The sequence below is a fragment of the Leptidea sinapis genome, chromosome 13 (assembly GCF_905404315.1).
Source record: "Leptidea sinapis chromosome 13, ilLepSina1.1, whole genome shotgun sequence".
Taxonomy (NCBI): Eukaryota; Metazoa; Arthropoda; class Insecta; order Lepidoptera; family Pieridae; genus Leptidea; species Leptidea sinapis.
Genome location: NC_066277.1, coordinates 14,989,923 through 15,016,115, shown reverse-complemented (window position 1 = coordinate 15,016,115; position 26,193 = coordinate 14,989,923). Strand labels below are relative to the sequence as shown.

The following is a 26,193-nucleotide window of genomic DNA, read 5'->3' as shown; positions in this document are numbered from 1 at the left end:
CTAACCTGTCCGAGTAACGGTATGACTCAAGTCACTTATTGTCATTTCTGGTAATAATTAAAACAATTACATGAACATAATTGATCCAATTCTGATAATTGATTAAATCACTAGATTTGTTTCGAGAAATGATAAAAACGTGTTGTTATTTTAACATATTTCGTGATTTGATCAAATCACTAAGGGAATTGACCAAATCTCTGTTATTATCATATCCTTGCGACAGATATACCAATACATTAACTTATACAGATAACATTAAAACATTCATTCAAATTAAGACATTATTTCGTGGCAGTAACGTTCAAAGTCTAATGTTTACGCTCATTAAAAGTAGTAACTACGTCACGCGTGAAACGGACACGAAGAGGCAAGAACATTTTGTTTTAGCAATTAAGGTTTTTTTTATGAAAATTTATTGAAATAGGCGTTACTTTGCGGAAATCCACAATTATTCAAATGATTTGAGTTTTCTTTAGTGTAAATTCCGCCAATATTTGTCTTTAAACAATTCGACACGTGTTTCGCCTCTACACGAGGCATACCCAGGACGCGTAGTCTCGCCAAAATCTGGCACGAGACTGAATCTAATGAGAGAATCAGAGAGAATCAATTCTCATCCCATGAAATGACGCGCAGTGATTGGTCGGCTGTTGTGACGAATACTCCCGGAAGAGATACGTAACAAAGGTGAAGAGACGAAATTTGTTTGTTCAATCAACAATGTAAACATGTTATTTTTGTGTTTTATTATTTCTAATTGCTCTAACACATTCAAGCGAAATCCTTTTTCACATGTATGTAAAATATTATAAAAAAAAAATTAACAAAAAAAAACAACCGTCTTCAAAAATTCATATGAGTTTTTTTATGTAAATAAGGGACGATACGAGCAGGACGTTTAGCTGATGGTAATTGATTCGCCCTGCCCATTACAATGCAGTGCCGCTCAGAATTCTTGAAAAACCGAAAAGTTCTGAGCTTCACTAGCTACGGCGCCCTTCAGACCGAAACACAGTAATGCTTACTCATTACTGCTTCACGGCAGAAATAGGTGCCCTTGTGGTACCCATTATCTAGCCGGCATCCTGTGCAAAGAAGCCTCCCACAAAAAGTGTAATTTTTTAGCAAAATTATTACAATCAACTTTGTGTCATGTGTATAAAATAATATAGAACACAATATGAGTGATTTATGCATGATTTATTATACCTTGTTTCGATAGCTTTGAGATACATTCATTGAAATCATCCTAACTATTAGCATTCTTTTGCAACACGTAAAATAATAAGCATAGATCTGTATCTATGCGTACTATTTCACGCATAGATCAATTTCACCTTCATTAGAAAGTAAATTTTAAAATAGGATCATACCTTTGCCATATAAATGCTTTGCTTCTTTAAATTTCTCTTTTTTTAAAAGATCATATCGTTTCTTTAGATCTAAATATTTTTGAAGTGAAAACTTCTTTAGCGGCGTTGAGCACTTTTCTGGGGATGGGTATCAAATGTTAAACTCGCGTCAGGACACGTGGCCTGATAGAAAATTCGTAAGACATTAATTGATATTATGGATGAAAGTTGATTTTTCTGATAGATAAACTTTTTAATTGCAAAATTAAAAAGTTTACCGCTAATTAAAGTTAATCTCTAATTTAGATGCAAAAGAATTGTAATAGATCTCAAATGCTAAATTTGTAAGTAATATAAAAATTATCATTATTGTGTGAAATAAATTAAAATAGAAAATAAAACAAAGATAAATTTCTTCTCATTACAGATAAATAAAGCAATTCGTGTGAAATTATTCTAAAATCTTTCCAAAATATTCAAAAATCACACTTTAATGTTCAAGTTCAAGATCTGTATCCATGCGTTTTATTTTACATTTTTAAATTTCGAACAAGTGAACCTCTCACCCGTTTGCCTCCTCAAAATAAAAATACTGTTATATTAATATAGTTATAGCATGAAAGTATAAAAAAAATAATATATATTTTTTATGTCAAATGCTTGTTTGTAGCAGTAACTAGCTGCTTCCAGCGTCGTCTTCCACGTTGACAATATGTTGTCAATAGTATGTATGTTGTCTTGACCTCTAAAGTTAAAATTAAAAAATTTGAATTAAATCTATTTTGATATATGGTTTTAATGTAACTACCAAATGTGAGTTAGAAATAAATATTCATTTTCTATTAAAAATTTATTCAAACAAAACAAATCTTATAACTATATTTACAATACTATGACTACATAAAATTAAAATTATCATTACGTGGAAAAGTACCAAGAACTCTGGCAGCATTTCTGCGTTGGGTAGCTGGGCTGATCCGTTGACCGAATAGCTGCCGGCACTTGGATTTTCAGTAGCTTTTGAAGAAGAAAGTACCTCGTACATTGTCCACGCCTCTGGGCCCCACGGGCCAAATTTCTCGACACGAAACGGCACAAAGAAGGAAGACTCACTGAGACTGACATATTTGCGACGTTTGCTGTCTTCGGCAGTCGATGCAGCAGCCCTAGCACCAACTGACGTAACTTGGACATGAGAAGGAGCCAGAGTATCGACGCCCAAGCCACAATCGTCATTCCATCAGGACGCTTGCCATCGTGGCGGTTTGGATTTGGATCCAAAATAGCTGGTATATTAAGAGCGGCAATATGTATTTATATTTATACATTTTTTATAGTATTTATGGTTCACTATAGTGGCGATAATGGCTTACACATAAATGATAGATATACGCTGTCGCGGACTTTTTTTGGAGGAATATTCTCCAACATTTTCTGCGGCGCACGCCAGAATAACTCGCAGATAAGCAGATTCACACTTAATTGACACTTATAGTTATATTTTGGATATTTTACACAATCACTTTATAAATTATAGTCTGTATTATTGTACAGTTTCATCAAAATCTATTCAGTAGTTTTGCTTGTAAGAGTAACAAAAATACATCCAAACATCCGTACATTCATACAAACTTTCGCATTTAAAATATAAGTAGGATAGTGGAATAATTATCCAGTAATTTGTGTGCAGAAATTATTTATGTGTAAGAGCACGAAAACCAAATCACACTCAAATGTACGTCTCTACTGAAAAAATTTTGCTTGTGCCTTTTTGTGGTTAGTACGAAACATAACATCACGTAGAACTATAACCATTTAAAATGTACTGGGAAAATTATAACGGATTACATATCATATAATTTCGACGCATAAAACACTATACAATCGGCTCAAACCAGTAAAAATCTCAATTGAATTTCGATTTTACGCCGTTATTTATATTATGTGCTGCGCCATATTACATCCACGACAGTTTGATAAAAATGTAGATAAGGCTGGTTGCATATTAAAAAAAAACATGCAATTCACAAGTGGTAGAAGTGAAATCTTCAAAAATTTTTCTATAAAAAATAATGAAAAATTTCTACAAACATAATACGTATACAAAACACAACGGTTGTTGTGATGCATTATCAAGCTTTGTACTACGCATGCGCGCACAAACACGTAGGTATTTACACATGTACAACGCTTAGGCCCAAGCAAACTGTGGGAGTTGGCCCTGGTAAACATGAGTGGAGGGGGTACGCACCGTAGCACAAAGAGAACCACGAACACCAACAATGGGTTAGCACTTGTATAATAATTTCACACGAATTGCTTTATTTATCTGTAATTCGTAGAAATTTTTGAAATTTTTTTCGTTTAATTCACACAATAATGATAAATTATATTACTTACAAATTTAACATTTGAGATTACAATTCTATTGCATTAAAAAGTTTATCTCTCAAAAAAATCAACTTTCATCCATAATATCAATTTATGTCTTACGAATTTTCTTAAAGTGAAAAGTGCTTAACGCCGCTAAAGAAAGTTTTCACTTCCAAAATATTTCAATCTAAAGAAACGATATGATCTTTTAAAAAGAGAGAAATATAAAAAAGCAAAGCATTTAAATAGCAAAGGTGTGATCCAATTTTTAAATATACTTTCCAAAGAAGGTGATATAATCTAATTTAAAGTGATTATTATTATAATCAAATTCATGATAGCTACCTATTTACTACCTATACTAAGTAAGTTCAATGGTTGTGTTTAGTTTTTCGTACTTGGACTCTCATAATTGTTTACATCTTTTTTTTTTTTTTTGAGAGGAGGAAATACTGTTACGTATTTACGCCCCGGAACGGGGCGTAATATGTCGGACTCGAGTGTCCGCGTAAGCGGACGCCCCATACCGACTAAAACCTCCTCTGTGCTGTTAGCAGCCCTGGCTTTCACAGCGAAGTAGGACGTGGGCCGTGGAGGCCGCAAAGACTACGCAACAACAGTCGCGGGGCGTCTCCGAAGGAGACTCGAACCTCAGACCGGCTGTGTGCTTGTGGGAAGGAGAGATTATATCTTATACTAGCTGACCCGGCAAACGTTGTTTTGCCATATAAATTGTATTGATCTTTTCCTTGCTAGTTGATAAGAGATGGCGCTAGCTGTATTCATTAGTAACAATCACATTTCTTTTATATTTTGTATAATTCACACTATAGTTTTATAAATTATAGCCTATTTGTTATTCTGGTGTGTAAGCTATATTATTGTTAAGTTTCATCAAAATCTATTCAGTAGATTTTGCGTTAAAGAAGTTCAAACATACATCCAGACATACAAACTTTCACATTTATAATATAAGAAGGATATTATCTTTAGAGCTAACCTCTATTTTGAGCAATTCACGCAGACTATCATAAAGTGTCGTACAAATCGCGAGTGTAAGACGTAGCCTGTCACGCAAACTAAACTTATATTCCTGTTTTTATCGGTTGTCTAACACCAAGACGCTATAAATCTATACGTATTAATTATCTATGGTTTATAGAATACCTAAGGGGACGTGTTCAAGTTTAGCTCACGTCATGGACCTATTCAAGCTCGTATATTGTATCTACCTCACTATAAATAATACTAATCTTTATATATATAATTCTTGTGTGCGTGTGTATGTCACTGAACTCCTCCTAGACGGCTGGACCGATTTTATTGAAACTTTCTGCGTGTCTTCAGGTGGATTCGAGAATGGTTTAGATTCACAATTGAACTACCTCCTGAACGGCTGGACCGATTTTGATGAGATTTTTGTGTGTTCCAGTGAATTTGAGATTGATGTGTGTCTTCGGGTGGATTCAAGAATGGTTTACATTCACAATTGAACTACCTCTTAAACGGCTAGACCGATTTTGATGATATTTTTGTGTGTTCCAGTGTATTTGAGATTGGTGTGTGTCTTCAGGTGGATTCGAGAATGGTTTAGATTCCCAATTAAACTACCTCCTAAACGGCTGGACCGATTTTGATGACTTTTTGTTTGTTTCAGTGAATTTGAGATTGGTTTAGATTCTCAATTACGTCCATATAATATAATTCTCCTGCTCATGTGTATGTTAGTGAACTCCTCCTAACGGCTGGACAGATTTTTCAAATTTAAGACGTGTATACAGGACAACGTCTGTTGGGTCCACTAGTTCCTAATATATTTCTAATAATTCCTAATACTAGTAGGTAATAATTTCTACTTTTTGAAGGGGAAGTGAACTATGTTGTCATGGTCTTTCAACGCACATTACTCTCACTTATCTGCATCTAATGTAGGTTTGACAACGAAAGAATATTGTTTTAATATTGCGAATACATACCTACTTATATTATAGAAAAAACTGAGCTACTTTTATAAGACCAGGTACCAGGTAGGTACAGTTTAACTTAAAGAAGACAACCCTAATGTCGTCAGAAGAGGTTAGAGTCACGCGATAGAAAGAGAGGCAAATTCTAGGTTAATAAAAATCTAGGTTTATAGCGCAGTGCGGTCTAAATTTCACCTTATTGTATGGCATTATTATAACATACTAATTTTCATCACGATCGTGCAAGCCCTTCTAGATGAAAGTTTATAAAAGGACAGACAGATAGACAGACGGAAGATACAAATTCGTACTTAGTTTTGTCTATTAGTCATATAAAGTTTTAAAACTATAAAATATCAAAAAATGTAACTAAAGACAGAGGCACATAGATTTAAATGTATAGATTTCTTAGTTTTGTGTCATTATATATATAATGAAAATTGTCTTTGTTTGAGGCTCTTTCACGCCTAAATCACTGATCGTATCGACATGAAACTACCACTATGCGATGCTAAATTTATCCTAGATGGTTTATGGCCATTTATTTTTGAAATTCCAACGTTCCTTTCTTTTAAAATTCACCCAGCGAAGCGGGCGGGAACGGGTAGTTAAATAAATAAAACTTAAATTTAACGTTAAATTTTTCGATACAGTACCGGTTGTTGTTATGTGATGTTAAATCTAAATTAAGCCACTGAAGGTTGGCTCAGTGGTAGAGCGCTCGCACAGAACGCAAGAGGTTGCGGAGTCCCGCATCGTTCATAAATGTTGTTTTTAAATTTAAATTGAGTGATGTTAAATGTTAATGTAATGTTAAATAAATAATTGATAATTTTATTATTTATCTTATTTAATACTTAATGCTTAAATAACTTTTATGTACAGTTCAACATCACGTTATTAAACACTGTAAAAATGTGTTTTAAGAGTTGTATGATATCATTTAGCGATAAGGAAAAACAAACAGAAATAATATTAGATCGCAAATATCGTCTAGATCTCTTGAAATAAAATAATTTTTATGTACAATATTATTTATTGTATAATACGTCATAATTAAATCCAGTTTTTAGATAGAACGCCTTTTCGCTAGTTAGCACAAGTTTCTACTAAATGGGGCACACTAAAAGTTTTGCACTTCGAGTTAAACTGTTTGAATTTCGAATGTTTTATTTTTTACTTCACAAATACAAAAATCAATTGGCAGGAAATCATTTGTCCTTTATTATCATAAAAAAAATGAAACGTGCAGTCATTGATAGATTGACAGAAAATGGCTATAATCTTGTAAAAAACAGAGAGCCGAAAACCACTGGGTTTTAAGCAACTGATCGCTTTCAAACTTAGCCGAATTATACTTCGTCGGCCTAATATATTTAATTATTATTTCAAACGTATGTCAAATCACAGCACGTTTCATACTAAACTAAATTTTAATTTTTACTAAGGCAGTCTCGCCCCTTACTACGTAGTATTTACATCCTCTTTGCATACCCGCTTTATTTTATTCTGATAAGCCAATAACGTTCGACGTTCACCTTATACAAAATCAAAGCCGAAATATGGCACATGCCATAAACGACACCATAATAACCTTCGACTACTATGTCTATACATTTCTGCGTTTACTCCAGTTGTTTAAAATATAATTGGTCAATAGGCAGCAATGTAAACACTATTACAGTTTCAGCTGCGTATTTTGAATTTAGAACCCGATTTGGACAGTGATATCAGTGGAGTAGCAGTTAGGCATTTTTTTTTTTAAATCCAGACAAAAACGTGGGTTGCATTAAGTTTTATTTTCGTCAGTCTGTCCCATTTTCCGATCAAGATCTGTTCAGTCAGAGGTTTTAACGTTTATAATCAAAAATAACACTCATGTTATAAAGGGGAATGTTTGTATGTTTATTTATTGGCTTGAGTTTATATTTGTTACTTCTTTACGTTCTAAAGGGATTTGGATTTAATAAGTTAAGGTAAGGTTTAATGAAAGAAACTAATACTCAAATATAATATTTTTATTAAAATAAAATAATTAGTTAAACCGGTTATTTAAATGTTGAGTTCCTTGAATTAAATAAAATTTGTTTTTAGAGTTAGATATCTTTTCCAGGGATATCTTTTTGGTATATGTAGTGTAAGCGGACATCACATTATATTTCTATGACAGCTTTTGTCAAATTTTAAATGTGGTTAATCCAAACACTTAAATCCTTTAGAGGTGAAATATAAATATGCTTATTTGGTTTTAGATCTACTAAATTTTGCAATGTAGCAATTAACGTAAGCGCATTGCATTTTTATTACAGACACTTAGAAATTCTGCCATAGATGCCAATTTTTTTTCATTATCTTGTGTACGGGAAATCTGAAAAATATTAGCTTTTACATATGTGCGATGTAAACAAGTATCAATTATCATCAAAATCGGTTCACCCAGTCGAAAATAACAAACATAAAAAAAAATCTACCGACGAATTGAAAACCTCCACCTCTTTTGAAGTCGGTTAAAAAGAGCGACTCTATTGTTTTCATTTCTGACTGTGTCCTCTCATCTGTCTCATTCTGACAAGCGGGTCTTGTCAATAAGTAATACCATACTAAATGAAAAATATTTAAATTACTTAAGTTTTTTGCATATCAATCTTTTATAAATAAAATAACCTTACCGATGATAAGTCACACCATCTTTTTTTTTTTGAGTCGTTAATGAATTATTTAAGCACTTTTTATAGCACACTTAGGCTTTGTGACTGACACACAGTTGAAACTCCTAAATATTAAAGTGTGCTTACATTGTCTTTAAGCACACTTTTGCCGTTCCACTGTCAGACTGCGAATGACCCGTCCATATGTATAGAACGTCATTGTGATAAGCACATATAAATTTATTCGAGCACAATTATCATGGAATTTTAAATGAGAGAACGCGATGGAAAGAGGTTTTTTTAAAAAGGTTTTTAGTGATTCGCGATATTGAAAAAAGAAGACTATTTTTATATTATGACAAAAGAAACCTATGACATTTAACTGGATAAAATTGAAGAAGTATAACGGCCGTTTTCAGTAACGTATCTCTAGTTACGGATATATTGCTATCACCGTTTAATGACAAGATCTATCCATAGTTATGTCCAATATAGTTATATTTATTATTATTATATGAAATTCTCATGCATTTTAAACTATCGTATGAATTGTGGTAGGTCTAACTACAATTTACTTTTAAAAACATACAATTTACTTTCACTTAGCCAAAGACGTCACTTGATAGACTGTGTCACCTTAAGAAAAATATGTGTGCATGAACTAGCTTGTCATGAACTTCTCGAGCTTTTGCCATTCAATGTTCCTGCCAGGTCTTTACGCACGCACAGAACTTTCAACCTACCGACTCCTAGAACCGATATTGGGTCTCGCGCGCCTCTTCACAGAATGTGTTCATCATTGGATTCTCACATTAATGACGACCTGTTTTCGCACTCCTCTACTACTTTATTTAAGACTTAGTTAAAACAACAATTACTGTCCTTACCTTAAACCTTTTATCTTTATTCATTATTATATCCCTGTCTGTGTCTTGATTTATATAATACCGTGTGTTCGCCTAAATATTCTATTGTTTACTTATCTTATCGTTCTGTTGTCATGCCTGTAAAATTGTATTCTTTTGTGTTCTGAGTGGAACTATTCTTGGATATATCCAATATTGTAATTTGTATATTTATTTAACATATTTTGTACTATTGTGATGTATCTGTTTGTTTCCTTAATAAATATAGTCCAATGATATCTGTCGATAGGTTATTGAAATGTAAGTAAGCGTAAAAGTACTAAGGATAGATAGATTATTGAAAACGGTCGTTAGGCGGTCTTATTGAGTTTGTAAGTTTATAATGGTGTATCGGGACCATTTGACAAATATTCAAATGTCGCAAGCCTTCTTGAGTGTAAGTTGAAGTAAGAAAGGCTTAGAGGTGGCGTATTAGTCTACTGATATTTTTGACATTTGGTGCTCAATAGGGCTTCTGGCAACCCAAGCGCTGGCAGCTATTTTGGTCAACGGATCAGCCTAGCTATCCAACGCGGAAATGTTTTCTTGGTACTGTTATATATGTACATAAGTATGCTTTAATGCAGACATAACATTAGCATCAGCACTTTAAGACCAAGGCGTCACCTATTAAAATATAAAAGCAGTCAGTCTCCTTCCGAATTCTGCGCCACTCATACATTTCAATTATTTCAAGTTCTAAATAAATTTCTTTTTTAAAAGTTCGTTTTTAATATTCCGTCTAACAGTACGCTTCCCCGGAATGATAGTTTTAAAATATTAATACTAGCCTTTCCCGCCCGCTTTGCTGGGCAAATCTTAAAAGGAAATAAACTAAATTTTATTCATCTTATTACAAATACAATAAAAAATATAAGAAGCCATAAACCATCTAGGATAAATTTCGCATCGAATGGTGGTAGTTTCATGTCGATACGATCACTGGTTTAGGCCTGATTGAGCCTCAAACAAAGACCATTTTCATTATATATATATAGATTATTTAAAATACTATGATTGCAGTGAAATGACATTGGTGGCTTGGGCACGGGGAAGGGCGTCCCACACGCGACTTGCTTCGACACTCTGGCTCCTTCTCATGTCCAAGTTACGTCGCGGTGCGTCAGATGCGCGGAGAATGTTCAAAGTACTAAAATCAGCTATTTCGGTCAACGGATCAGCGTGTAAATGCTGACAGTAACCTTTTTACGCTTCCCCAGAATGATAGTTTTAATTTAATGTAATGTTATATACTAATACTATGTTTAAATAATACAATTGCAATTTCAGTTATATTTTTTAATGGACAAAGTCACATCATTGCACTAACACTCCCCATTATGAGAAAATGTTGCACCATCGTCGTCAATCTGAAAAAGAAGGAAACAGGTGTTTAAGAAATGCAGGTGATTTCTATTATGTCTATAGTGGCAATTAATCCGAAAATAAAATATTATGGCCATGCACGGATAAGTAAAAAAATAAGGACTTCGTCTCACCTTACATAACAGTGTAACACCAAAACAAGCCGATTAACGTTTTTATACATAGCCCCACGCACACACTTACACTACTACAGGCCGATAGGCAGCCATTATGAGAAATGTCATCGTCTGTGACAGATCAGTTTGCGTCTCAAATCTAAATAAAATATTTAATAAATGCCGTCGTGCGTTTTAAAAAAGTGTAAAAATGATACTATGTAAGTATTTGTGGCCATGTATGATTATTTAAGGGAGAAAAAATTGTGTAACTAGTATCCCCCGTAACCGCACACACACTAGCATAACGGTGCTTCACTTGCTAATATCACGGCGAGGAGTCCTTATTTTTTTACTCGTCTGTGTGGCCATGTTGTTTGAAGTTTGGAATGACAGCTCTTTTGATGTTAGATGCTTACCATCTTTATTATATTTTATCTTCAACTCTCTACTTGGAGATTTCCAAACTAATGGTTTTACCAGTGGAAGGCTACATTGCACAGGATGCCGCCTAGGTTATGGGTATATACCATAACGGCGCCTTTTTCTGCCATAAATCAGTAATGTGTAGTATTATGTGTTTAGGTCTGAAGGGCACCGTATTAAGTGATATTACTGGACAAATGAGACTTAACATCTTATGTCTCAATGTGACGAGCACAATTGTAGTGCCGCTCAGAACTTTTGTTTCTTCAATCAACAATGTAAACATGTTATTTTTGTGTTTTATTATTTCTAATTGCTCTAACACATCCAAGCGAAATCCTTTTTCACATGTATGTAAAATATTAAAATAAAAAAGAGTTAATGTACTTACAGGCATCGATTGTTATATGTTTGGCCGTTGGTGGCGCAAACAGGATCATATTCTTGAGAACAGATGCAGTTCTGATCAGAGAGCCCAGAAGAACACCGCCGCTATTACTGTTATCACTGTGGGTTAAATAATTGGTTATGAGAAAGTAAAAAACAGCATTGGTAGCACATGTACCAGTATGAGGCTCCTTTGCATTGGATGCCGTCTAGATTATGGGTACCACAACGGCGCCTTTTTCTGCCGTGAAACAGTGTTGAACTGTGTTTCGGTCTGAAGGGCGCCGTAACTAGTGAAATTACTGGGTAAATGAGACTTAACATTTTTTGTCTCAAGGTGACTAGCACAACTTTAGTGCCGCTCAGAATTTTACCATCAGCTGAACGTCCTGATCGTCTCGTCCCTTTTTTCATTAAAAAAAACAATAGGTGTTTTAGCTGTTCAAATTCATAAGTTGGTACGATTATTCGACGCTTTGTATTTGTTGGATGCAGTTACAAATTTTGACATTAATCACGACCATCATGTTCGTGAAGCATCCTTACACAAACAATGAATTCAAGCTCTAAACGTTGATGCATCCAATATACGATAATTTATATTTATTAAGTTAATTCTTTATTATTTTAATGAAATTATTTATATTATTTAAACACAACTCATATATTGGATGCCATTGTAAAATACTAAATTTGATTGAAAAGTGTGGCGTTTGAGTTTCTTATTAAGTTCTTCTCAAGAGCTCAATTTTTTACGAACATATGGTAAATTCAGCAATTTAAAAGAAATATTTGTAGTGATCATTTAAAAACGTTTAATTTAGGCCTAATTGAATAAAATTTATTTGACTTTAACTTTGTAAGGTTGGCTTTGTAAGTTTGTTGGTTTTCCTTCCTTTTCATAAAAATACCTATTAGATACTGTGTTAAGTTATATATTATGTTTAAACTTAAGACAGATTATCATAGGAGCGATGCCAGCTTTTTTGGAAAATCTAAGAGCTTTTTTTAACGTTCACCTTCTTCTTCCTGGAAATACCATGCGAGAGAGTTTATTCCATAGCTTGGTTTTATAAAATATATATATTACATATTATAAAACAAAGTCCTCCGCTATGTCTGTCTGTTCGCGATAAACTCAAAAACTACTGAACCGATTGCTATGCTGTTTTCACCAATGTATAGATTGATTCTCGAGGAAGGTTTTAGTATATAATATTTTAAGTTTTTGTATATATTTTGTATACATTAGTTATATTTGTGGAAGGTGTCGGTGTCGGAAAAAATAAGCCATCTAGGAAATTTCAACGTAAACGCTATGTAAACCCGCGATGAGATATGTCTGTCTCTTAAGCATAACATACTATATCCATTTTAATACAAATATCCGGACGTCGAGCCTTGCTTGAATTTTTAAGATTGTACAAAACTTGAACAAAAAAAAACTAATAGGACATCTGGATTCGAACAGGGGTCTTCTGATTTCCGGATCACCCAATGAGCTATTATAGGCTTTTAAAGAGAATCGAATTTAACCTTTGTATTCGAATGTTAGTGTAGCTGTTTCTTAGTAAAACACCGATGAACTTCTTTTTTAAAATTGAAACCTAGCTAGATCGATTTATCGCCCCAGAAATCTCCTGTATACTAAATTTTATGAAAATCGTTGGGGCCTTTTCCGAGATTCAGATCATATTATATATTTACAAGAATTGCTCGTTTAAAGATATAAGATAAAAATTAGCAATTATAAAGCGATCATGAAAAAGCTGTTTACACAAATACAATATTAATCCTTATCAGTTTGCGGGGTTGATTTTATCCCCACAAGTTTATTACTACATATTATAAAATTAAATTCCGATGGCAGTAGAATACTTAGGTACACTTATATACTTACTTATATATATATATATAAGAGATTTCCACGTATATAGTCACTCATCACGATACCTCTGGAACCATAAGGCGTAGAGACTTGAAATTTGGTAGGAATATTCCTTTCGTCGAGTAGAGGTCAGCTAAGAACGGATTTTACGAAATTCCATCGGCGAGAGTTTTTTTTAACAGAACAACGTCTGTCGGGTCCGCTAGTATATATATATAAGAGATTTCCACGTATATAGTCACTCATCACGATATCTCTGGAACAATTAGAGCTAAAGACTTGAAATTTGGTAGGAATATTTTTTTCACCGAGTAGGTAGAGGTCAGCTAAGAACGGATTTTCCAAAATTCCATCCGCAAGTGTTTTTTTGTATTATGGACAGAACAACGTCTGTCGGGTCAGCTAGTATTTTATAAAATGCAATTCTATTTGGTTATTGGCGCGGTGTGCTGTCATATCTAATTTAATGGGTAGGAGATTCTGACATTGTTTAAATGGTTAAATTAATCTTACATTGAACTAAAGTAGTAATTTTATTAAATTTTTACAATACAGCGTCACTATAAACTATTATATAAAATATCCTTATTGAGATAAATACTTAAAATATACTCACACCAGATGAATTTCATATTTGTTCGTTGTAACAAACACGTCTAGTTGTACGATTATCAAAAAGACAGACCTCTTTTAACTACACACGTTTCCTATTTAAATGAAAATATTAATATTAAGCACGTTCCACACGGCAGGGTTTACAAGTTTTCTTGCTTATTTGTGGTCGCGTTTCATATTTATGCCAACTGGACGGTCGATGGCAAGTCGATTCCCGGTACTTATTGGTTTCAAATTAAATCACATCAAAATTGTTTTTAATTCATAGGTAAATCGTATTATACTTGAAATATGTCATCTTTTTCATACAGCACATTCGGAAGGCAGATTTTCTTAGATAATAACGAGCAAGAAATTCTAAGGTTGCTCTTTTCAAAATAGATTAGTTATTACAAGTTTTTTTTGTAAAGCAAATTACAAATCATTTCAATTACAATACAAGCGAAGGAATGCAACAAAAATAAACTAAAACGTAGGAAACTAAATGACTTACACGAGTAAGTTAAAAAAAAGTAAATTAATAATTAAAAACACAAGAGTTATATCACATAACTTTAATTTTAAAATAGTTAAAAGGGATTAAAAAAAACACAGACCTCCCGTTTACAAGAACATCCAGCCACCACAAGTAGCGCCTGTTCACAAGCATGATGCATGAACCAGCCATCGCCTCCCTCGACCATATTTAAGGGAAGGGAAGGACCCGCCCCACGTCGTCGCCACAAGCAGTGGCACTAAGCGAGCACGACCACAACCAGTTTAAAGAGACGACTTTAATCTGTTCTGTGAGCATGACGATGCCTGTCACGGGAAATCTACCGAATAATAATGTTCATATACTTAGCAAATGCCTTTACTTACCATTTGCCATTTTATTTTAATTTACTTAGTTATTTAGTTTTTCTGTCATGAAGCAGTAATGTGTAAGCATTACTGTGTAATGGTCTGAAGGGCGCCGTAGCTAGTAAAATTACTGGGCAAATGAGACTTTACATCTTATGTCTTAAGAAGACGAGCGCAATTGTAATGCCGCTCAGAATATTTGGGTTTTTAAAGAATCCTGAGCGGCACTGCATTGTAATGGGCACAGCGTATCAATTATTTATCAGCTGAACGTCCTGCTGGTCTCGTCCCTTATTTTCATTTAAAAAAAAATTTAACAAAAAAACAACCGCCTTAAAAAATACTATTCCAAAACAATAGATATAATGTGCACTAAAAAGTATAAAAATAATTGCGTATTTTTATACAATCTAAATTATTAATCGTATTCTAGTTACGATTATTGTTATTTTTGGAATCGGTATCCTTCGGCCGCAACCCGCTCTCGCCTCTCTTCTCCTCACGACTCAAGCACATCTCACCTATAACTATGTATGTAGTAACAAACCTATCTTGGATGACACCGACTTCAAAAATTACAATAATCGTAACTAGAATAAGATTAATAATTTAGATTGTATAAAAATACGCAATTATTTTAATACTTTTTAGTGCACATTGTATCTATTGTTTTGGAATAGTATTTTTGAAGGCGGTTGTTTTTTTTGTTAATTTTTTTTTATTTTATGATTTTTAGTGAATTTGAAGTACACTAACTAACTTTTTGTCTAATTAAGTGTAAATATACAAAATTATTTCAATGCAGCAATGAACGTAAGTACTTTGCTATTTGATTACAGACAGTGTTCCGTTACTTTGTCATGGATTCCGTAATCAGAACCTACCCAAGCTCTCACCAAACTATCTTTGACGTATATGCTTGAGATCCAATAAAAAAGAATCATCGACATCGATTGGCGTGATATTGAGTTATTCGTAAATTTATTATCCACTTTGCTATACGTATGTATAGCAAAATTTAAGACTTTTATGATTTTCCCATGGATTCCACTGTCAGATCTGGTCAAAATTACAATGGGTCCCATTGGTCCCATTCGGGAAGCACCAGCTTTCAAATAAAAAAAGAAATATCAAAATTGGTTCACACATACGATAGTTTTGAGGTAACAAACAAAAAAAAATACCGACGAATTGAGAACCTCCTCCTTTTTTGAAGTCGGTTAAAAAGCAAATGCTTGTGACCCTGGTCCTACCGATAAATGTTAAGATATCAGCAATATTGGGACCGGGAGCGATCTCCTTTCTACCAAGCTCATCTGGAACCAACCGACAACTTTCTACAAGGCAGATATCTCCACCATGTTCTTAAAATAAGCACGTTCGCCTCGGAAAATTCGCTTGACCAGTTAATAGGCCTGCCGTGTGGAACACACTATATATTTATTATAAATTGCTTATGAACTCGCTTCGACAGCAACTGTATTATATAGTATTACTGCCTAATTATTACACCAGTGTATTCTTTGTAACTTTTTTTTTTACCTTTGTTCATTTTTCGATTTCAGTTGTACAAACTAACTTATAATAGTGTAATCTTTGATCTTTGTGTTTTGTGTTCGCATTTGACCATAATGTCTCCCGCTAAGCCTACGATTACTAAGGTCAATGCCCACGAAAATAATGGTTCACCAACATCCCTACTAACATTGTAAATGTGAATATAAGTTTGTTTGTTACGCTTTTACGCTGGAGCTACTGAACCATTTTATGAAATTTGGTACAGCGATACACTGGAGCTTTGGAAAGGACTACATTTCATCTATGATTCCCGCTGGATTTGTGTAAAACTGAAATTCACGTGGAAGAGCTATAACTATACCAATAGTAGGTTTAGTTTGCCATAGCAATCTTCTTCGAAATAAAATTAATATAATCTGTTGGGATCGGGAGCGAAAACGGAAACCGGAACCGGACCGTAGAATACGACATGAGATAATCTTCAATTCCAAAATTACTTATAATTTTTAAAAACCCTTTATCTACGCGGATAAAGTCGCGGGCATCAGCTACTATGCAATATGTTTAAACAGAAAATAATATATTATTTCGATATTAAATAATAATTATACATACATACGGAATATGCGGACTCCCATCCTATTTTCCGCATGAAAACACGGTTATTAGCCCAACAATATTTGTAACAAACTTTTTTGTCAATTGTGGTTATCAACTGTTAACTGGATCCTGTACATGAAGCCACAACCTGAGAGTTGAACAAAGCCATATCAAGGTTTCTGAACTTTACTTCACTCGGATGATTGGGTCAGTTGAAGGGCACTAAAAGGCATAAAAGGCATTTATTTTCTGAAAATTGATTCCTTTAGAATTCTTTTTGATGTAATTTCTAATAACTACTAGATACTACTACCGCTTCGGAAACAAATGGCGCTCTGAGAGAGAAGAAGCGGCGCAAGAAACTCTCCCAGCATTCTTTTTTTGCGCTCTTTTCAATAAAAATATACAATATTGTACAATCATTTCTTCGCTATAAAATAATCACAATCTAGTCCCAGGCTGTCCGATCATTTAGATATTCAGCACTGGAGTAATAGGATTTACGACAGAGCCATTTTTTTATAAAACATTTAAATTTATTTGTAGATAATGCCTGAACAGTGGCTGGGACTTTATTATAGAATTGTATACATTTAGCCTTAAAGCTATTATGTATCTTATGAAGCCTACTAGAATTAGTTACAAGCAATCCCTTATTTCTAGTGTTATAATAATGAAAATCACTATTAAGAGCTTGTACGGAACGCGAGAGGTCGCGGGTTCGAGTCCCACATCGTTCATAGATTTTGTTTTTAAATTGAATTAGTGTAGAATAAAAAGTACAACATCCATCAGATGTATTGTATCATTTTTTTTTTATTACTGCTGGTTATTAATTTAGAGAAAACCGGTTACAACTAGAGTGAATTTTCGGTGTTCAAAGCTTAAGCAGGCCCTCATCATATATTAAAAAAGCGGCCAAGTTCGAGTCTGATTCGCCTATAAAGGGTTCCGTAGAAGCAGTTTTAGTACGTTGCAAATTTTTCGTTTTAAAAATAGTGTATTTTTTTAAATTAAATTAATGATAATACGATTTATTTATTAACCTGTACAAAAAAAGCTAGATCTCGTTCAAACCAATTCTCGGTGTAAGTTTGCATGGTGATGTACATCATATATTTTTTTAGTTTTATCATTCTCTATTTTAGAAGTTACAGCCCCCCCCCCCCTTCATCATCATTTTTGAAGACCTATCCAAAGATATACACATCCAACCCGCATGGGTTTTTTTTTGAGTTTCAATTCTAAGTATGGGGAGGGGAACCCCCAAAATTTATTACTTTTTTCTATTTTTCTGTGAAAATCTTAATGCGGTTCACAGAATACATCTACTTACCAAATTTCAACAGTATAGTTCTTATAGTTTCGGAAAAAAGTGGCTGTGACATACACGGACAGACAGACATGCAGACATGATGAATCCATAAGGGTTACGTTTTTTGCCAATTTTTAGTACTTTCAAATAATTTAGTAGAAATCTTTTTTTTTATGAATATTGGGGACTAGACGAGCAGGATGTTCAGTTGATGGTAATTGATACGCCCTGTCCATTACAATGCAGTGCCGCTCAGGATTCTTGAAAAACACACAAATTCTGAGCGGGAATACAATTGCGCTCGTCACCTTGAGACATAAGATGTCAGGTCTCATTTGGGTAGTAATGTCACTAGCTACGGCACCCTTCAGACCAAAACACAGTAATGCTTACACTATACTACTTCACGGCAGAAATAGAAGCCGTTAGGGTACCCATTATCTAGCCGGTATACTGTGTAAAGGATCCTCCCACTGGTAAAATCAATAGAACTTTGGGTCTTTTTGGTATCATACTATTGTAAAGTTAATTTGTATAAAACTGTAGGATTAATAAATAAAACAATTAATAATAAAGGATTGTTATGTAATTTTGTTAAGATTCTTTGTGTAGTGACAATGAAACCTATAAAATATACTCACTCATAAAGCAATCGGTACATTTGAGCTAAGACACATCGGGGATATAGCTCAGTGGCAGATCGACTGCAGATCGATAGGTCCCCGGTTCAAATCCGGGTGTCCCCTTGTATTTTTGGCTATGAATAATTTTTTTAAATGAAAGCCCTTTTTTTACAGTTACTAGCTTTTACTCGCACCTGGTCTGCGTGGAGAAGTTATTTTGGGCAGATTTATTTTTAGAATACTTTGCAAATAATACACATATAAACTGCTGTGTTTAGTAAGCAATTTAAAGTTTATTTTAATATATTTTAAATATGGTATTACCAAATGGTATTACCCGCCGCGATGGCAAGCGTCCTGATGGAATGACGCTGGTGGCTTGGGCACGGGGAAGGGCGCTGGTGTGGGACGCTACTTGCGTCGACACTCTGGCTCCTTCTCATGTCCATGTTACGTCAGTTGGTGCTGGGGCTGCTGCTTCGACTGCCGAAGACAGCAAGCGTCGCAAATATGTTGGTCTCAGTGAGTCATACATCTTTGTGCCGTTTGGTGTCGAGACACTTGGCCCGTGGGGCCCAGAGGCGCGGAGAATGTTCAAAATACTATCTTCGCGCCTCAATAAGGCTACTGGAAACCCAAGCGCTGGCAGCTATTTCGGTCAACGGATCAGCCTTGCTATCCAACGGGGTAATGCTGCCAGTATTCTTGGTACGCTTCCACGTAATGATAGTTTTAATTTTATGTAGTCGTAGTATTGTAAATATAGTTATAAGATTTGTTTTGATTAAATAAATAATATTTATATACAAGTTCATATATTTTAAAAACTAAGTATTTTGTTTTTCCATCCTTTGCTTAAAAATAAAGATTTTGGGGGTTTGATAATCGTGAACACGCACATAACGTAAAGTAAAAAAAAATATTCTTAATGTACTCCTGTAACGTTTAAGCGGGTTTCTTAGCCTTTGTTGATTGTTTATTGTTTAACAAAAAAACAACAACAAAATAAGTTTTGTGTTTATAGCCATCATAATTTTATGATAATATTAACAACAAAAGCCTATTTTTCATAAAATAAATCTATCGAGATTTTTTCCCGTAAACGTGTTTTCGAAACTGCAATAATTTTGATAAAGAAATGAAGATAAAAATATCCAAAAATTGGAACCGAAGTATTTGTAGAAGTATTTTAAGTAAATTTTCAAAAATGTTACTTTTTAGGACTATAGCGCCTTAACTGAGATGGCGAATTGGTCGAAATTATTGGAATACTTGGAATTAAGACATTTCCTCCTTTTGCCATTCCAGTCACAAATCTAGCTTTTATAATAGCAGTGTACCGTAAAGGTATGTATACCCTTGTTTTGAATCAACAGGACTGCAATACCCAATTTCAGCCTCAACTTACGGGAAGGCACTCCTGATTATTAAGAGTTGAGAAACTCTATAGGATACGATGTCACTTACTCAATGTCAGTAACATTTTCTACTGAGAGGTACTCGACAACACACCCTTCCACGTCTTATATTATTTGGTCGTTTATTTGGCCTACGGTTTCATTAATTGTCGTCGCCCTTTCATACAAATATTCTCGATTGTATTTATCGCCATATTTATTTGTTAATCTGTGGTTTCGACAACTTGACAGAATTCGCGTTTAATTGAAAAAATGCCGTTAATATTTATTTGTATAATATAATCTTCTCCGATCTTAGGAAGAGTAGCCGCATATACCTAGTCCTCATTGCCAAATATTCTCTAGTTGAACCTGTATTTTTGTAGTCACACAAAACTTTTTTACGTGTACCCATAATACAAACGCTTTCAAACAGGCGTTTAGTTCAACTACCGGTGCGCGCCTAGTAGGTACTAACTGGCAGGGTCTGTCTAAAGTCACCAGCTAAGAGTACCACCATCCCTTCGTTGATAACTTGGTTACTTTTGATACTTATCATTATAAGATCTACTGGTCTGATTGATCTATTTTGAGACATCGTTCTTTCATCCCAAACAACTGCTAACAACCCACTGCTGCAACATTCTACCGCTCTCACTACTTTTACTAATGTTACAAACTGGCATTTACTCATTAGATAAATTCAATGGCAGTTTATGACCTGACTGTGTGGTTTGCTCCTGACTAAGTAGCGTAGCAGCTCTTCCAGAGTTAGCTGCTGCTATAGCAACTTCTTTATCTTTCCAGATTTGAGCTAATAGTACGTTTAAAAGAAAAGTTTTACCAGTGCCACATAAAGCATCCATATAAAACCACCTTCGCCAATGGTAACCTTTTGATTAACTCTTTTTAAGACTAATCTACCCAACCATATCTACGCTGTGAACCAAAGATAAATATTGGATTCAAATGTATGAGAGCCTTTATTGTCGCTATAAAGAAACAGTATTGTAATCTGGTTCTCGTATTAAAATACTACTAACTTCCCCAATTCTTTGTATAAGTTATCCATTGGTCTTATATGGTCTATCCATTATACATAATTTAATTGTTAAGTGCAACAAAGTCATTATTCCGTGTTTATTGCAGATGTAAAAAAACTTTAAACTGTAATCCAAAGTACGTTACCTAATCTGTAAAATGACATCAATAACCTTTCAAAAATCAAACGAGAGGTATCCAAAATTTTGGTTTATAACACTCCGATAAGATTTTTGATATCTGTAATTGAAATAACGTATGGTTATTAAACGATTATATTTTGTATATTCGTAAACATATACTATACAGTTGATATATACATAGCCCTCCGCGAAATGCATCACTTCTAAGCCAAATTATTTCGAACTGTGTAAGAAGTCAGCTGAAAACATAAAAAAAACTTCACATTTTAACCTCTTTTCTTTCTAAATTCCACCCGTGCGGAGCCGGTGTGGGTCGCTAATCTAACCCTTAACTGGTATTGTTGGGGCCGCACGGCCCCAACGCATGAGTTTTTCTTTGTTTTCTAATAAACTAAGGATCGTGAGCAACCGCCATTTTAAGTATTCTTATTACATCGCTGTTCGCGACGGGTATGACTTCGGCACTGTATCACTTACTGGGACCCAGGTATGCAAGTGTTATTAGAAGTAGGTAATTTATGTCATGTTGATTTTTGTGAAACTTTGATTAGAGATTATAATACGTTATTTGTTTTTAAGTTTACGTATTGTAGATAAAGTAAAATAACTAGTTTTGTATTTTACTTTTCAAACTATAATTTTCATTGATATTTGTAACGTAGAAAATAAATATTACCAAAATGTTGATAGTATTTTGTAATCTCCTCTAGTATTGCAGGAAGAAGTTTTTATTAATAAAAACTATTCGCACAAATAAAATTAGAAAAACAAAATTTTATGAACGACGACTCGAACCCATGACCTCTGGAGTTCCGTGCCAGTGCTCTAACCGACTGAGCTAACTAAGTATTATTTGATTATATAAAACAAGCCTATTTTTTATTATTTCTGACCATTTATTCAAATACATACTAGAGATTTACTTGCTAGAATCAAACATACTATGGGGGCCGCACGGGCCCCACGATACCAGCTATGTATGTCAGATACCTTTTAAGGGTTAACCTAAAAATGCAAGGATGATTGTACTCATAAATATATATTAATCTGTGTTGCTCTGTTATCAACGGGTCATAATGCTTATTTGATAAGCGGTCACACGCGTTGTTAAATTTATTACCAAAAGCTGAGCAACATTTTAAACCTAGCTGTGGACAGTGTTAAAGATTTTGCAATAAAAATTTTGATTTTCTAATAATTACAATCAATACTTCGATTCTATATAGTGCACAGAAGATTGTGATTTTTGGTTTTTAGAAACTTTACAAAGACGATTAGTACTGATTCGAAATACCCAATTTTACACTAAATCTATCAATTTCTGGGTGTATTTTTATGCCCTTTGCATTTCTAAATAGATTATGAATTAACACTAATGTTCTTAGTCAGAAACAATTCAAATCAATATTAATAAGTCGTGTGATAGTGTCGTTGTTAGTGTACAAATGAATTGCGAAAAGCAACCATTACTAAATGGAGAATTGAAAAGGTATATATTTAATTTACTTATTTATAATAAAATTTATTTAACTAGCCCTAAAATATGGAGAATTAAAAAGGTATTTAATTAATTTAGTTATTAATTAACCATTTTATTTAATTAGCCTTAATTCTTTAAGGGTACTGATTGTTTTCCATAATGGTTGTGAAATAATTAATAATTTTTTGTAGTACACCGAATACATTTTTATAGTACACATAGTTCGGTTCAGTCAGGTCATAGTACAGAAGTGGTTATAAGTGCAGTTGGAAAATATAATATTATACGTAAGTGTGTAATACTTAATTTATTTTTACCGAATTAAGAATTGTGTTATAAATTCGTGAAATGTTCATCGAAAATCCGTCGTTTTATGCACAGGTTTGGGAAGTATTTGTGGGATTTATATTTCCATTTATTTGTTTTTTTTTTACACAAGGATTACAAATGAGCGTTATTTACATGGTGTTAAGTGATCACCGCCCACATTCTCTTGCATTGCCAGAGGAATCACAGTAGCACTGCCGGCCTTTGAAGAAGGTGTACGTGCTTTTTTTGGAGGTGTCCATGTCGTATCGACCCTGAAACACCGCACTTGGCTTAGGCTCTTCATTTTATGAATCGGAATATAGTACCAACATACTGTAATAAATAATAAAATAGGCGTAGACATTACTAATAAAACCACGTATCTAGTAGCCGTGCTTTGGCCTATTTAAATTGTGAAATAACACCAGTGGGAGGCTCCTTTGCACAGGATGCCGCTTAGATTATGGGTACCACAACGGCGCCTATTTCTGCCGTGAAGCAGTAATGTAAGCATTACCGTGTTTCGGTCGGAAGGGCGCCGTAGCTAGTGAAATTACTGAGCTAATGACACTTAACATCTTATGCCTCAAGGTGACGAGCGCAATTGTATTGCCGCTCTGAATTTTTGGGTTTTTCAAGAATCCTGAGCGGCCTTGCATTGGCAGAACGTATCAATTAGCAACAGCTGAACGTCCTGCTCGTCTCGTTCCTTATTTTCATATAAAAAACGACCCACGTGGTAGAAGTACTTACTCTTCGCCTTAAGATATACTCGCGTCATACATAAGACAATGCCTTTTTCAACTATGATATTTTATACAACATATATTTTCTACATACACGAATGATGTTAGTATTTTGGAAATTACTTTAAAGATAAGGCAACTTAAAATTAAATACTCTTTTGATCATTTTTAATAATAATAATAATATATTTATTATCAAAAGACATAGTAAACAATAGTGTTAAAATATTATTATAATGAGCTTATATGTTCTACTAGCACTATTTCTGACATACAAATATTTAACTTAATAATCACAGAGTTTCTTGTCCATGAATTCCTCAAAACTATTAAAATTATAATTAAATGTCTAGAATTTAAATTTTCAATGTTACTCAGTGATACAATTAACGCAATACGCAACTTTTATTATATTTAGTAATTTTGGGAACGTCATGTGAACGAACGAGTCTTTATGGATCACGTCGGTTCCGCGGATTTAGTTCATTAGCCGATTTAGACAATGCTTTATTTCTTTACAAACATATCTCGGAAATATAAATCGACGGCAAAGGTAACAATCCTAGATTTTTTAAATATGGGTTGACATGATTGCTGATGTTCCCGTACATTGCCCTAATTTTAATATTTAAGTTAATTTAGATTAAAATTAATTAATGATTATAATTTATTATTACTTATATCAAAGTCGCTTTCTCTGTCCCTATATCACTATGTATGCTTAAATCTTTAAGACTACGCGACGGATTTTGATGCGGTTTTTTTAATAGATAGAGTGATTGAAGAGGAAGGTTTATATGTTTAATAACATCCATTAAATAGTGGAGAAATACTGTTATTTTTGAGGTTTCTAATGTGATTTCGTAAATAATTAATTTTTTTACGCTAACATTGCAAACGCAGCCTAAACCCTACGAGATTTATCAAAATAATGTACTAAGTATTGAAAAGAGATTATTGAGGTTGGTCATTATCGTAGCATTTATAAATATTTGTCCAATTAATGCGTGTAAGTTTATCTAATTTAAATAACAGAAGTGATAAAAATGTTTATTTTGATATAAGAACCAATTTAAAACTATCAAGTGTGCATTAAAATAAATTATCAATTTTTATTGTATTTTATTGATCACTATTTTGGCGATAATGGCTTACATATAGCAGATTTTTTACCTGAGTGAATACTTATCGTTATATTTGGATAATTCACACGATATCTTAATCAATTATAGCTGTATTCTATCCATTCAGTAGTTATTGCGTGAAAGAGTAACATACATGGATGTATGACAAACTTTCGCGCTTATAATATTAGTTGGATAAAAATATTTATTATTATTATAATTTTTATAATAAAAGAGAATGTATAAATTGTGTAAGATTAACTAAAAATATAATAATTTGTGTAAAGTGTGTCAATATTATTATTATATAAAAAATGATTGACACAAAATGCCATATTGTGACTAACCTACCAAAGATAGATACTTAATCAAATTGTTAGGTGTAGTGAGAAATATAGAGTCTTGCGCCTTGTGACGTGAACAGCATCCCTATTTTCATGTGTTTTCTTTGGATCACACCACTTTCACTTAGAATATATTAGACTCAATCATCCTATATTTTAAGCGTCAGCTTCCATTGAGATCTTGAACTTCGCATAAATATTATAAATAGGTATAACGTATTTATAGTAAAAAGTAATATAAATCATACTTTCACTATCTCTACTCGTCGAACTCTGGGAAGGGAACTTAGAAGGCCTACCATCAACTTTTAAATAGCGATTTAATTCCGATGCAGTTCGGTTTAGGTACCTAAACTGAATCGCTAAGATTCGTATATGAAGTGTTTATAACTGAATAGCGATTGAATCGCTTATGGAAAAATAAACGAAAGAAATTTATCTGTGGTTCGCGGTGTGAGAAAAAGATGACGCTGTATAGTCGTTGCATAAGTCTGTCTCTCTTACTCGAACCTTATGCGTTGCATTTCGAAACGTAAAATGATATGATTTTAACGGTTTTTTTTGCGTAGAAATTATTACAAATATATTTTAAAATTACGCTTTATAGCGTCAAATTAAGCCATTAAGCCCCTTTTTAGTACTTATTAAATAATAGAAATATAAATATA

The 26,193-nt window shown here is 33.6% G+C and overlaps 1 protein-coding gene across 1 annotated transcript in view; it reads left to right on the top strand.

Annotated features, from left to right (window-relative positions):
- Positions 1-22,952: 22,952 nt before the first annotated feature.
- The window catches only part of LOC126967639 (facilitated trehalose transporter Tret1-like), a 37,623-nt gene continuing 34,382 nt past the window's right edge, over positions 22,953-26,193 (top strand). Inside the window, exon 1 of the mRNA XM_050812205.1 lies at positions 22,953-23,011. Within this exon, the coding sequence (XP_050668162.1) occupies positions 22,968-23,011 (44 nt within the window). The 5' untranslated portion in view covers positions 22,953-22,967. The remainder of the gene's footprint in view (positions 23,012-26,193) is intronic.